At 45.8% G+C, this 13,332-nt stretch overlaps 2 protein-coding genes across 4 annotated transcripts in view; one reads left to right on the top strand and one right to left on the bottom strand.

Moving 5' to 3' along the window:
• Positions 1-10,147, top strand: part of TAF1 (TATA-box binding protein associated factor 1) — a 49,831-nt gene extending 39,684 nt beyond the window's left edge. For all 3 annotated transcript variants that reach the window (XM_080990711.1, XM_080990709.1, XM_080990710.1), the window contains 7 exons: positions 316-408; positions 961-1,045; positions 2,335-2,402; positions 2,490-2,606; positions 4,209-4,356; positions 5,735-5,909; positions 9,893-10,147. In XM_080990711.1, the coding sequence (XP_080846837.1) occupies positions 316-408; positions 961-1,045; positions 2,335-2,402; positions 2,490-2,606; positions 4,209-4,356; positions 5,735-5,909; positions 9,893-9,968 (762 nt within the window). In that variant the 3' untranslated portion in view covers positions 9,969-10,147. The remainder of the gene's footprint in view (positions 1-315; positions 409-960; positions 1,046-2,334; positions 2,403-2,489; positions 2,607-4,208; positions 4,357-5,734; positions 5,910-9,892) is intronic.
• Positions 1-13,332, bottom strand: part of ARHGEF6 (Rac/Cdc42 guanine nucleotide exchange factor 6) — a 373,875-nt gene that overhangs the window by 177,384 nt on the left and 183,159 nt on the right. The gene's annotated exons all lie outside the window — the stretch shown is intronic.

Genomic DNA, 13,332 nt, shown 5'->3' with positions numbered 1-13,332 from the left:
CCCGAGGTACCACTGTATATGGTTCCTGAGCTGTATTTGAGCAGCACTGCATTTAACAAATGCTGACGCTGCACAGCTCCAAAATTATCTGGCTCTGGAGTTCCTTACTTTGGGTTTGACGAAAATGCTATAGTAGAATCCAGGCACCTCTAGAGGACTTAGGATTTGTTGGCAGGTAATGGGATGTTCCCTCTAGATTCAGCTTGATGTTGTACAAAAGCTTTTCAGTGTCTTATGCAGATACTGGATCCAGCATGCAATTCACCGTGCAAGACTTGCTTGCTCATTCTCTTTTTACCCTCTTTTTGCTTGCAGGCCAGGCTCTTTTTCCGTCCTGTAAACAGGAGACGCGTGCCAAAATATTACAAAGTCATTGTCAGCCCGATGGACCTGAGGACTATCAGCAAGGTGCGAACTTTGAAGGGTGCAGCTGTTGTTGGTTTATGTTGCAGCTTCTCAGAACTGTCTTTTGTAAGCTGCTTCAAGGTTTTCTTACAATCAGGCAATGTATAAATTTAGTTAAATGAAATAAAAGAAGCCTTGGCAGAAAAGGCCCAAGGTTGATGGCAGCATGTTAAATCCCAGATAAAATATCAGGAATAGAACTGGAATATGGAAATGTGGGCTGAGGGTGAAGAAATTCTGCTTGCCTAATCTCAGCCACCAGCTGCTGACTTGGAGGCCAAAAAGTCATGGGGAAAATAAATAACTCAAAGACATGTGCTGTATTTTGTAACTCTGGCTTGGGTCATGTTGAGCAATCAGGGAGGTTGTGATGGGGAGAAGCAGTTCTATATGTGAAAGGAATCACCAGGACACTCCAAAATATTAGTGAAGTGTAAGGAAGAAAGGGTCCTCGTAAAGGATCCACTTCAGACTTTTCGTATGCCAGAATCAAGAATTCATATTGCCTCCTTAAGGCTTCACATTCCCATCTTGTCTCCTATTCATTCATTCTAGAATATCTCCAGACATAGATACCAGAACCGAGAAGTCTTTATGGATGACGTGAAACTGATCCTTGCCAACAGCATTAAATACAATGGTAAGAGACCCTCTTGGCTCCTTGCAGCCCTTTGACTCACATTTACAGAGAGCTATCAGGGCTTTGTGGGGCACCTTTGCGAGAAGAAAAGGCTAAGGAGTAAACCCTACACAAATCTGGATGGCAGTTAGATGGCATCTTGTAGGCCTCCTTCTGGCAACTCCTGCAGCCCAGCTGGTGCCAAACATCTTGCTCTGCTTTCCTTTGGACCACATCAGTGAGGCTGAGAGAGAGGTCTTGCCAGCTGGGCAGCCCAGGACCTCCAGACACAGTGCCCAGGCTTGTGCTCCAGGGAGGTCACTTTGATGCTGCTAATGAAGCAGTTTGTCTTTATCCCCGGAGGCACACTCCATTGTCTCTTGAGACAGACAGATGCCAGCAATAAGGGCAAGACCTGAATGTGACTCCACATCTACTCATTAAGACATTAATGTATGCTTTTCCAAAATGTAGATAGTTCCCTTGATGAAAATTGCTTCTTCTGGGGACTTTTCTGTTAAGCTTCTTCAGCTCTTGGGGTCCAATACTGCTTTGTAAGCAGGCATGAACAGAATACAGGAGGGCTGGTTAATCCCCAGCCTGGGGCTTCTAATCTGTCCTCCCCATCCAGCAATTTTTTCTGTCCCCCAAGATCCCACCAATTTTGGCAGCAAAGGGGCAGTCACAGCGCTGAGAAAGCCAGAGAGCTTTTAATTCTCTCCACTGAGTCCAGCTCCCTGGTGGACATGCAACCTACTCTCTCCCACATTATCAGATAGATCATTTGATTGAGTGGAAAGGGGGGATTCCTCTCCTCAAGCTAGCTGATTTGTGTTGATTAGCTGAGGAGGGGCTGAATGTCTGGTGTGCATGTTGAGAGTGTGCAATGCTCACTTCCACTGCAGGCATATGGCCCCTGGGGAGCGGGAATTGGCAGACAGGCCTTGAAAGTTTACCTGCTCATGGACTAGAGTATTGGTTTTGATTAAATCTCAGGGCCTCTTAAAATGTGCTTTGGGGAGGGGAGGTTCAGGAGTCTTACGTGGTCAGAGCTTAAAGAAACCTTAAGGAGTTCTGCAGGGAAGAGAGCCTTTGAAGAATACCACATTCGGTTGCCACCAGTGAACTTGGCAAAGCTTTGGAAAGCTCTGGCTGCATATCACAAGGAAGCATGGACCTTGGCCCTGAAGAAGACCACTTGGAAGTGGGTTGCTTATTCCTGTGGCTTTCTTGTGTGCTCAGGTCTTAAGGAGCAGCATTAAGGAGATGTGGTTTGTTTGTTTGTTTGTTTGTTTGTATTTCCAATTCAGGTCCTGACAGCCAGAACACAAAAACAGCTCAGGAGATGGTGGACATCTGTTACAAGGCACTAGAAGAGGTAGGTGGCCCAGCAAGCCAATGCTGCCAAGGACCATTTTTAATTCTTCAGCAAACACTTACTTTCTCTGTCTTTCTGCTTCTTCAGTATGATGAGCACTTGACCCAGCTTGAGAAGGATATCTCTGCTGTTAACAAAGCAGCCTTAGAGGAGGCAGACCTGGAGAGCTTTGACCCAACCATCTCTCAGCCCTGCATGCCCCAGGTGAGGCTGCTTGCCAAAGCTCTCTTTTCAGGGACCCTCTTCTGGCATCAAGGCCTGTGGCTGCAGTTTGGGGTGGTGGCTGCAGCAGGGATAATGTATGTGCTTCTTTCTGACTCAACCGTGCCTATGTTGTTCTGCTTTATTAGATTTCTGAGCCACACCTCCATGCTGAACCTAGTAGCACTGGGAGACCATCTGGCTGGGAAAGAGCCCATTGGCCAGCTAGGCCCTTCCTGGCTACTTTAGCAGGCAGCATTGCCTACTCTGATTCTCTCCAGTGGCTTAGACAAGGAGGAGGTTTTCCTATCACCTGGTACCTGTTCCTTTTTAAATGGGTGTGTGTGCGCTAGAGACTGAGCTGCTGACCACCAGCTTGAAGAGCCCCATCTTCACACAAAGTCAGAGCAGCCAGTACTACCTGTGAGAGAACACAGTACTTGGGCTAGTTGGGCAGTTGTCTGACCTGGTGTAAGGCAGCTTTGCCTTGGCCACCAGCATTTCTTTCATATGGCAGGCACAAGAACTTTACATGGCTGCCACTTCACTTATTCAACAGGCTTCCAGGAATAGTTATTGTTACTGAATCAGCGAAAATATTTCTAGGTTGCTTTACATTCAAGGCTTCAAAGGTGACTTGCACTTAAAAAAACAAAAACAAATTAGTAACAAAAATCACAGGTATACACAGCGTTAAAGCAGCACAGAAATTACAGGCTAGTTGTTGTTCTCTATTACAATTACGATTACTACTACAATTTTTATGCCATCCTGAGGATTACAGGGTGGTTTACAATATAAAAACAAAAAAATGCAATTGTAGCAAACAAAAGCAATAACTCCTCAGCACACAGTTTAAAAGGCCATAGATTGTTTCATTAGCCGAAAGCCTGTTAGAGAGGAATGTTTTCTCCTGGTGCCTAAAGGTGTATAATGAAGGTGCCAGGTGAGCCTCTCTGGGGAGAGCATTCCACAAATGGGATGTCACTGCAGAAAAGGACCAGTCTCACGTTGCCACTCTCTGGACTTCCCATGAAGTGGGCGCATGAAGAAGGGCCTCCAATGATGATTGCAGGGTCTGGGTCAGTTGATATGGGGGGAGGCAAGCGGTCCTTGAGGTATTGTAGTGCTGAGCTGTTCAAGGCTCTATCGGTCAAAATCAGCACTTTGAATTGGTTCTGGAAACTAATTGGCAGCCGGTGCTGTGGGCCAGGATTGGCGTTATGTGCTCAAACCGTCTTGCCCATAACAGAAGTGTTCTGTTCCACAGCTTTTAACGTCATGTGATGTTTCATTATTTTATTCACTGCTGGAGGCTCAGATTCCCACTGGGCAAATCATTGGCTCTGCCTCACTCACTCTGCAAGGTTGTTGTGAGTATAGATGAGTAGAGCAACCTTGTGTGCAAGGTGGTTTCAAATCATCTGCTTGCTGCAAAATACTGCAGAAGTAAGTACTAGTGCGGCTGGTGATGCAGGCACTTGGGTTTATTTCTGAAACCACTGCAGTTTGCCAGGGCCATTTTTAGAGAGCAGCTAGCTACCTTCATATGCCAGGAAATTCTCTGCAACCTCCTTTCTACCATTGGTTGTTCCATCATGACAGAAAGTGGAAGATGAAAACAGAGACCTGGGTGAAAAGGAAGAAGGCTCAGTGCAGCAGCCTCAGGCCAGCATGCATTATGAAGACTTGACCCTGTCAGATAACGAGGAGAGTGACAGCAGTGGCAAGGAAGACGATGACACTTTCACACGTAAGTTTTCACTCTTTACATAGCAAACTGCCTTGCACTGAGTTAAACCATTGCTCCATCTAACTCATGGTTGCCTACACTGGCTGGCAGTGGTTTCAAGGGCTCCAGATCAGCCAGGGGTTGGACCTGGGACCTTCTGCGTGCAAAGCAGGTGCTCTGTCATTGTGCTGTGGTCCTTTGGCTATTAGCAAGAAGCAAACGCTTGTGAATTCAGGCAAATGTACATTCCTTTCAGTTGCTGTGGCTTACCAGGAACGTGCAAACTGATCACAAGCTGTTGCCAGAGTTTGTCCTTGGTTGAAGTTCGTGGTTAGTGAGGAAGCATCTTAAGCCAAGACCCCTCACTTTTTTTCTCCTCCCAGCTTGCTTAAACCAGGGGCAAGATGTTCCTAGCCAATCCACAGAGCCTTTTGGATCTGCCCACTCCCCATCTCCTCTTCTGCACCCCTGTGTGGTTATTAACCTCTCCCCCCTCTAAGCCTAATTGCTATGCTGATGGGGTAGAGGTTTTTTCTTTGGCAGTAGGGGGCAGTAGCCCTCTCATCCTAATGCAGGATCAGGGGAAAACCACTCTAGAACAGATTATTTCCTAAGCCTAATTGCTGTGCTGGTTGGGGGGGGGGCTTCTTTGGGGTGGGGGCTAGAATATAAGGAGGGGTGGAGTAATGCTCCCATCTCCACATGCTGCAGAGCCTAAAAATTGTGCTCCCTGCATGACAACTTGGCTTAAAAAAAAGGTCTCATTTATGACATTTTTTTTCTAAGACCAATTGTCATGCAGGTGGTGATGGGGAGGGTAGAGATAAGATGAATAGTGACTGAAATGACTATGTGTGGATGGGGAGAATGAGTATGCAAGGGGCCATAGGGATGTGTGAATGAATGGAAGCAGGGGAGAGCATGCAGATGGAGACTCTTCCGATTTCAGCTTTGGCTCCCCCCATTGTCAGTAGACTCTTCCCCACCAGTTTCTCTCAGGGGAATCAAACTTTTGATTTAAAAGTTTACTGCCTCTGCAGTAGAGCAAATGATTATCGGAGATGCCTAGCTGTTAAATGCTGAGAAAGGAAAGCTGAGGATGGCGGAAACATAGTACACATGAATGGAAGATTCCATGTGAGAATGGGGGACCCCAGACTGAAAAAGCTTCCTCTAGTCTAGTTTATCATATGGCACTAACTTTTCCAGTGGCTGACTTTGTTCAAATGCAAAATGCTTTTGAGGTTCTTATTTGAAGTGCAGCTTAGCAACCTTCTGAAGGATGACAAAACTACTCAAAGGAGAGCAATATCCTTGGAGCCATTTGCGGGTGACATGGGGGATAAAACAGGCTTGGGTAACTTTATTATGGCTACCCATTTTCTGTCCTGTTGTGCAGCAATCCAGCAAAGTGAAAGTAGCAGAGATTCAGGTGCAGGATCCTCTGCAGTGAGACCGAGACAGCCTTGTGTTCTTCAAGAGAATGTGCAAATAGACAAAGACAACAAAGACAGCATGATGTCGTATGAGGCAGCAGGGAAGATTTCACATGCCATGGAGTATAGCAGTGCCAGGTAACCATAGACAAGTGTGCTGTTGGAGCCATTAAGGAGTGTTTGGTTGTCTCAAAAGCAGGTTGGCTGCGCTCAGTTCAGATTACTCTTATGCGTTGCCTTTGAGTTGTGGGCCTCCCTGTTCTTTACTGCTCTTCTGTTTACTGGTTACACTTTCATACCACCCATCCAACCAAGTTCTCTGGGAAGTCTGCTCATACAAGAAAATATGAAATGCAGTACACCATTAAACTCTAAAACCAAAGTGGGGGTTGGGGAGGGAACTCACACAGCAAGAAAAAGCCCAGCAAAAAACAACAACAAACATCTAAAATTAACATAAAGCACAGCAACTAAAACAATTTAAACAATTCATTTCTCAATTGCTGCAATTCCATCAGTCACCAAACAAAAACATGCTATCACAACTTTAGTAGTAACCCCCATGAGTCAATCCTGGCTTCTTTGCAGATGTGATTTATAACCCTAGTCATGGGCAGGATTAGTCTTCCCTATTCTTTAAATATTTACATGGATTAGTTCTTGAACATACATAAAAATAGAAAGTGCGGCAGCACACATTCATCTCACGAGGGGAGTAATAATCTTATTCCTGCATTGCAGGGGTTTGGACTAGATGAGCCTTGGGGTCCCTTCCAACAAGGCAACTCCATGATTCTATCCTATTCTAACCCAAACCCTTACCCTTGCCATGCAGGATTAAACCTATGCAATTGCCTTAGGGCACTGCTCATGAAAGGTTCATTCTGATGCTAAAATGTTCAGTCTCTTAACTCCATTTGCATCTGATTCTGCCTGCAATGCTTGCATAACCTCCTTCCACACAGCAATCTTGCCTCTGATGGGAGCAGTCTTGAGTGGTAGGGTTGCGGTGGTATTTCTGCACCAGATGCACACCTTGAAGGATGGCTGCACAAATGAGATGACTTGGATGGTGTTCAAAGATCAGACAGATTCATGGAGAAAAAGTCTATCCATGGCTACTTGCCACAAGGGTAAGAGGCATTATGCCTCCGAATGCCAGTTGCTGGGAATTGGAGTTGGGAAGAGCATTGCTGTTGTGCTCATGTTCTGCTTGCGGGCTTCCCATAGGCATCTGTTTGGCCACTGTGGGAACAGGATGCTGGACTAGATCCAGCAGCCAGCCTCTTCTTACATTCCTAACGAATCAGAAACCATTCACTTGCGGTGATAAAAATGTTCAGAGAAGCACCAAGTGAATGCTACTTTGCATTTACAATGTATCACACTTTCGTGTTTTCCTTCACTATATTGTTTCTCTTCTGTAGAGTGCTCAGTACACATGAACTTATTTTCTTTATTGAGGTCAAAGTCCAGACAGCAGAATTAACAACAGGAACAATTTTGTCTACTGCGCCCGCCCCTTGAAAATTCCCTATAAGCTTATTTGCATTTAAAATAGCACTCCTTCAGCCAAAACCTATGTTCCAGAGTTTAAAATCAGTACTCATTCATCGACTATCGCTGTCACTGCAGCCTGTCTTGTCCTCGTTGCCATAAAACAGAATTTCACGACAGGCCTGGTGATATTCGGATCTTTTGTCAGCAAGAAGATATTTAACATAGGTTTCCTCTGAGCAGCCAGGTAATTTCCTTAGTAACCGTTGAATTAGCTCTCTTTGGGTATCATGATACAGTGGGCAATATAGAAGAATGGGCCCAGTGGATTCAGTCTCGTCAGAATTGCATGGGTATAATCTCTGTTGGACTGGGATGTCATGATATCTGCCCGCTAATAATGCTGAAAGGAGAACATTAAAGCGGGCTCTGGAAAATGCCCAACAGTGCTTAGAGTTGTCCAGTGCACTTAAATAATTTGCTGGATAGGATCTTTGAAGTTCGTGTAAAAATTTACAAATTTTGGAGGATTGATTAAGATCATTTTGGAATTATCTGTCCCAGATTTGTTCTCTAATTATTTAAGATATTTAATTCTCTAATTAATTCTCTAATTAATTAAGAGCTAGTCCTTCCCATTTCCAGACCTAAAATATATTCAGGAGAAAGGCCATATAAAGCCAGTTTTCTTGTGATGCCCTTCCACCATTTTATTTGATAATTATCAATCAGTGTCAAAGAGAGCAGCCCAGTTGAGGTCTTATTACTGTAAGTCTTAGCCATGTGTACAGAGTAACTAGCCACACTTCGGCTTCAATCCTATTTAGGCCCATCTGCAGTCTACAGGGCTGCATTGGGGACACATTTAGGAATTTGGAGAATTGACCTTGGGAATCCTGATTGTAGTTTTTCATAGGGGTCCAGATTAGAGAGGGGGACTAGTTGTGCACCATATACCGTACTTTTCGCCCCATAGGACGCACCGGCCCATAGGACGCACCTAGTTTTTTGGGGGGGAAATAAAGGGAAAAAAAATTTATTTCCCCCCCAGGTGCGCTGTGCTAAGCCCGAAGCTTGGGGCGTGCGGAGCTCAGCACGCCTCAAGCTTCTGGGTGCTGGCAAGGTCTCCACTAGCCGTGGGAGAGCCGCGCGGCTCTCCCAGGGCTAGCGGAGCGCTGCACTAATCCCGAAGCTTGGGGCGTGCAGAGCTCAGCGCGCCCCAAGCTTCTGGGTGCCGGCAAGGCCTCCGCTCGCCGTGGGAGAGCCGCGCGACTTCGCGCAGCTCTCCCAGGGCTAGCGGAGCGCTGCGCTAATCCCAAAGCGTGCAGAGCTCAGCGCGCCCCAAGCTTCTGGGTGCCGGCAAGGTCTCCGCTAGCCATGGGAGAGCCGCGCGACTTCGCGCGGCTCTCCCAAGGCTAGCGGAGCACTGCGCTAATCCCGAAGCTTGGGGCGTGCGGAGCTCAGCGCGCCCCAAGCTTCTGGGTGCCGGCAAGGTCTCCGCTAGCCATGGGAGAGCCGCGCGACTTCGCGCGGCTCTCCCAAGGCTAGCGGAGCACTGCGCTAATCCCGAAGCTTGGGGCGTGCGGAGCTCAGCGCGCCCCAAGCTTCTGGGTGCCGGCAAGGTCTCCGCTAGCCATGGGAGAGCCGCGCGACTTCGCGCGGCTCTCCCAAGGCTAGCGGAGCACTGCGCTAATCCCGAAGCTTGGGGCGTGCGGAGCTCAGCGCGCCCCAAGCTTCTGGGTGCTGGCAAGGTCTCCGCTAGCCGTGGGAGAGCTGGGTCTCCCATGGCTAGCGGATAGCTTCCTGAAGCCTGGAGAGTGAGAGGGGTCGGTGCGCGCCGACCCCCCTCACTCTCCAGGCTTCAGCGAAAGCCTGCATTCGCCCCAAAGGACGCACACACATTTCCCCTTCATTTTTGGAGGGGAAAAAGTGTGTCTTATAGAGCGAAAAATACGGTAATAATTGTGCTATGGATTTTACAGCAAATGGTTTGATAGCAGCTGGGTTAAAAATTTCCTCCCTTTGCTCAATGGAATCTTAAGATTGCTGCAGTACTTTTTTGGGCCATAGAGGAAGTGTGATTAATATGGGCAGCTTTCTTGCTTGAAGCTTGAAAGACAACCCCTAGATATTTGAAACAGGTGACTTGTTCAATGTCTTGGTTATCTATGCACCATCTGTAGGTTTTCCTTCTATTGGAGAAAACCATGACTTTTGTTTTTTGGTAGTTTACTGCTAATTGATCCTCCAGTGTTGGACTAGTTTCTTAAGAGCTCTCTTAAGGCCAATTTGTGCCTGAAACAGGTTGACAGCATTATCTGCATAAAGCAGGATAGGCAACATTTTATCTGCCTTTTGGGCCATGTATATCTGTCCCTTGAAGATGTTTAATAAGGGAATAAATGTTAAAACAAAAAGGGGCCAATATGCAACCTTGTTTGACTCCCTTAGCTATTATAATTGGATTAGGAAGATGACCTGCCCAGCTGCATCTCACACTTGTGTTGCTGTAAAGTTTGTATATCACCAACAGCTAGCATCGGTCTATCGTCTTTCTAAGTTTGTCCCACGCTCAGTACACATGATAAATAACAACAGCATCATGAGATTTCTTTCTTTTCCAGTAGCCACGAGGACGAGGAAGAAAGTGACGACCTCCCTTCCATTGCAGGAGACAGTGATCTGGATTCAGATGAATAAAACACTTTATTGGGGATCATGATAAGATTGCATCAGGGTCTCAGTGTATAGATTTTTCATTGTTATCCAATGAAACGCTGCTGCTAAACTGAGACACTTGTTGTTGATTCATTCTTTTATGAATCAATATTGTGTTTAGGATGTATATAAAGGTATATTAAAAATTACCCTTAACTGCACGAGAGTTGTTTTTTGTTCATACAAGCACTCCTTCTAAAAGTCCAATTTGGCCTTCTAAAAGTCCAATGTGGCTCTCAACACATGAAGCATTACTGCTCAAACCACTTGGAAAGAAAGGAAAATGGCTCACATATGCTGATTTATTAAAGGAACATGATGGAAAATGGAAATTAAGAGATTATGATGAGATCAAAGACCACTTTCAGAGTTGGTTGCATTATGTATTCGAGTATTTTAATATTTTTTTATTGGAAGCCGCCCAGATGGGCGGGGTATAAATAATAAATTATTATTATTATTATTATTATTGACAACTATATGAAACACATAAAGAAGACAGCAAGAAAGGATTTAGTTATACTAGATCTAGGTTTCAAACGGAAGTGATTGAAGGGAAAGGGAAATTACTGAAGGCCGCATACAGCATATTATTAGAATGGGAGATGAAAGATGAAGAGGTAAAATCAGTTATGATTAAATGGGCACAAGATGTAGGTCACAACATTATGATGGAAGACTGGGTTAAATTATGGAAAACTGACTTAAAATTTACAGATTGTTCCCTTTTGAAGGAGAATTACATGAAGATGATGTACAGATGGTGTACAACACCAGTGCAGTTAGGGGAAATATACAAAACTAGTTCAAATATATGTTGGAAGTGTAAGGAAAAGGAGGGAACATTTTATCATATTAATCACATCGCATCCTGGTCACTGTCTCTTCGAGCTTTTGCCGTCGGGACGGAGATACAGGACGATGAAGACAAGAACGAGCCGTCTTAAGAACAGCAGCTTCTCCAGAGCGATCTCGGCCCTGAATGGGAAGCCCGGACTTTGAAAGTCATCTAATCTCCCTTGCTGTATTATACTGTATTGTTTAATTAGTGTTTTTATGGAGCAGTCAAGTAATTTCGTTGTCCCCGAAGGGGGCAATGACAATAAAGATATTATTATTATTATTATCATATGTGGTGGGATTGTAAGGCAATTTAAAAAATTTGGGAAATGATATACAACGAATTGAAGAAAATGTTCCATTTAACATTTGTTAAAAACCCCGAGGCATTTTTGTTGGGTATTGTAGGGAAAGACCTGCCAAAAAAGTTGAAAAACATCTTCATGTATGCGACAACGGCCGTGAGAGTTCTGGTAGCCCAAGGATGGAAGTCTGAATAAACCCCAACTAAAGAATCATGGCAAGAAAAATTGATGGACTATGCAGAACTGGCAAAATTGACATATAAGCTACGGGACAAGGATAACTGTGACTTTAAGGATGAATGGGAACCTTTTACAAAGTATCTGAAGACCCAACAAAGTGAACTGGACACCTTGGCAGGTTTTGAATAAATATTCACAATTTTTTTATTGATAATAATCAGCTAAACAGTTTGAGGATCTATACAACTTTGTAACATGCAGAAAACAGCAGTCTCAGAGAAACCAAAAACTGGAACTGAGGGAAGTCGGGTGGGTTCTGTGGGGGGGGGGAGGGAGGAAAAATGGGGGGGGGGGGAATAAGGATGATATGTTTTTGGATAATATGTCTTGTTATAATTTTGAATAAAAAATAAATAAAAGTCCAATTTTGCCAACCAATGCAATTGCTGTATGTATGTATGTATGTATGTATGTATGTATATTTGTGGTACAGTTTGTGTTAATTTGTCCATCCCTGGCGTTTTTGAAAAGCATTACCAATTTAGGAGCTTAAATGGATGACTTGCATCCACATCCCTCGGTCACATATGCTTGGCTCTAAATACCCTTTTGCTTCCAAGCAAGCAAGTTATCACTCACAGGTTTTGATCATAGCTGAGGAACACTTAACCAAACTCTGAATAACCCTGTATCTATAAAGTCTGGTGTGTGGTTTCAGTTTGAATAAAGGGCAGAGTTTAACAGTTGCGGATCCCAAACCACTTTGAAAGCTGTTACCACGAGAGGGCGAATGGGTGCATGCCAGAGACGTAGTGTGGGCGGGGGGTGGGTGTCCGTGGCCCCGTGCACAATTTTGTGAAGGGGCGCAAACAGGCTCCCCCACAGCAGACTCCTTTATCAGAGCCTGGCTCTGCGCAAGGAGCTGCACAGCTTGTGCCTGGCGCAGCTCTGCCCCTGGGTCAGGCCTGACCTGGGGGAGAAGAGCAGGAGAGAGGAGCAGGTGGAAGGTTTCCCATGCCTTTCCTACCCTGAAATGTGGCTCGTGCGCCCTGGGCAGTGTGGGCATATGCTCTGCCACTGGTGTATACAGGGAACTGTGCTTTGGGTGGAGGGTCTAGAACATGGGTAGGCAGCCTAAGGCCCAGGTGCCAGATCCGGCCCAATCGCCTTCTAAATCTGGCCTGCAGATAGTTGGGGAATCAGCATGTTTCTACATGAGTAGAATGTGTCCTTTTATTTAAAATGCATCTCTGGGTTATTTGTGGGGCATAGGAATTCATTCTTTTCTTCTTTCCCCCCAAAATATAGTCTGGCCCCCCACAAGGTCTGAGGGAAAGTGGACCGGCCCCCTGCTGAAAAAGTTTGCTGACCCCTGGTCTAAAACTTTATTTCTGGCTGAGGGGAGCCCAAGTCCACCATACCTCCCACTGAAATTCATCAAGTGGGGTCTTGGGTCTTGATACTTTGGGATAAGGTTACCAGATTTTTTTTCAAAGAATCCGGGGACACTTTTTTTTTGAAAAGAGAAAAAAAAAAGTTATTAAAAAAGGTTGTTTTTTTTAAACAAATTAAGAAGTAATATCTTTTCTTCTGTGGTCTCTGCTGTGCGGCCTTCCTCTGGGCCCTGGCCTGCTCTCTGGGCCCCGGCTAGCCGTCGTAGAGTAGGCTCAGGTCAGGCCCGGGCTTGGCCATGTGTCCTTGCCCTCCGGGGGCTCTCCTACCTCTCCTCCTCAGTGGCGGCAGTGGCAGGTCGGGGGGGGGGCTCCCCTCTTTTTTCACCTTCTTCTTTCTCTTCCTTCTCCTTATCCCTGCATCAGCTCCAGGGAGTGCCGCTGGGCAGTCTGCTGGGTGGCCAGGCACTGTCGCTCCCAGCTCGATTTGGGTTGGGGGGGTCTGCAGTTCCCCCAGTTGACGCACCGGATATCCCTGGTTCCCCCTCAGCAGTGGTAGTGGCAGTCTCAGCAGCCCAGAGGCAGCCTGGTAGTGCAGTTGGTTCTGGCTGGCTTCAAGAGCTGCTCACT

Source organism: Podarcis pityusensis, assembly GCF_964106645.2.
Source record: "Podarcis pityusensis genome assembly, chromosome: Z".
Taxonomy (NCBI): domain Eukaryota; kingdom Metazoa; phylum Chordata; class Lepidosauria; order Squamata; family Lacertidae; genus Podarcis; species Podarcis pityusensis.
The sequence above is the reverse complement of the archived record's forward strand: the minus strand, read 5'-3'. Positions and strand labels throughout refer to the sequence as shown.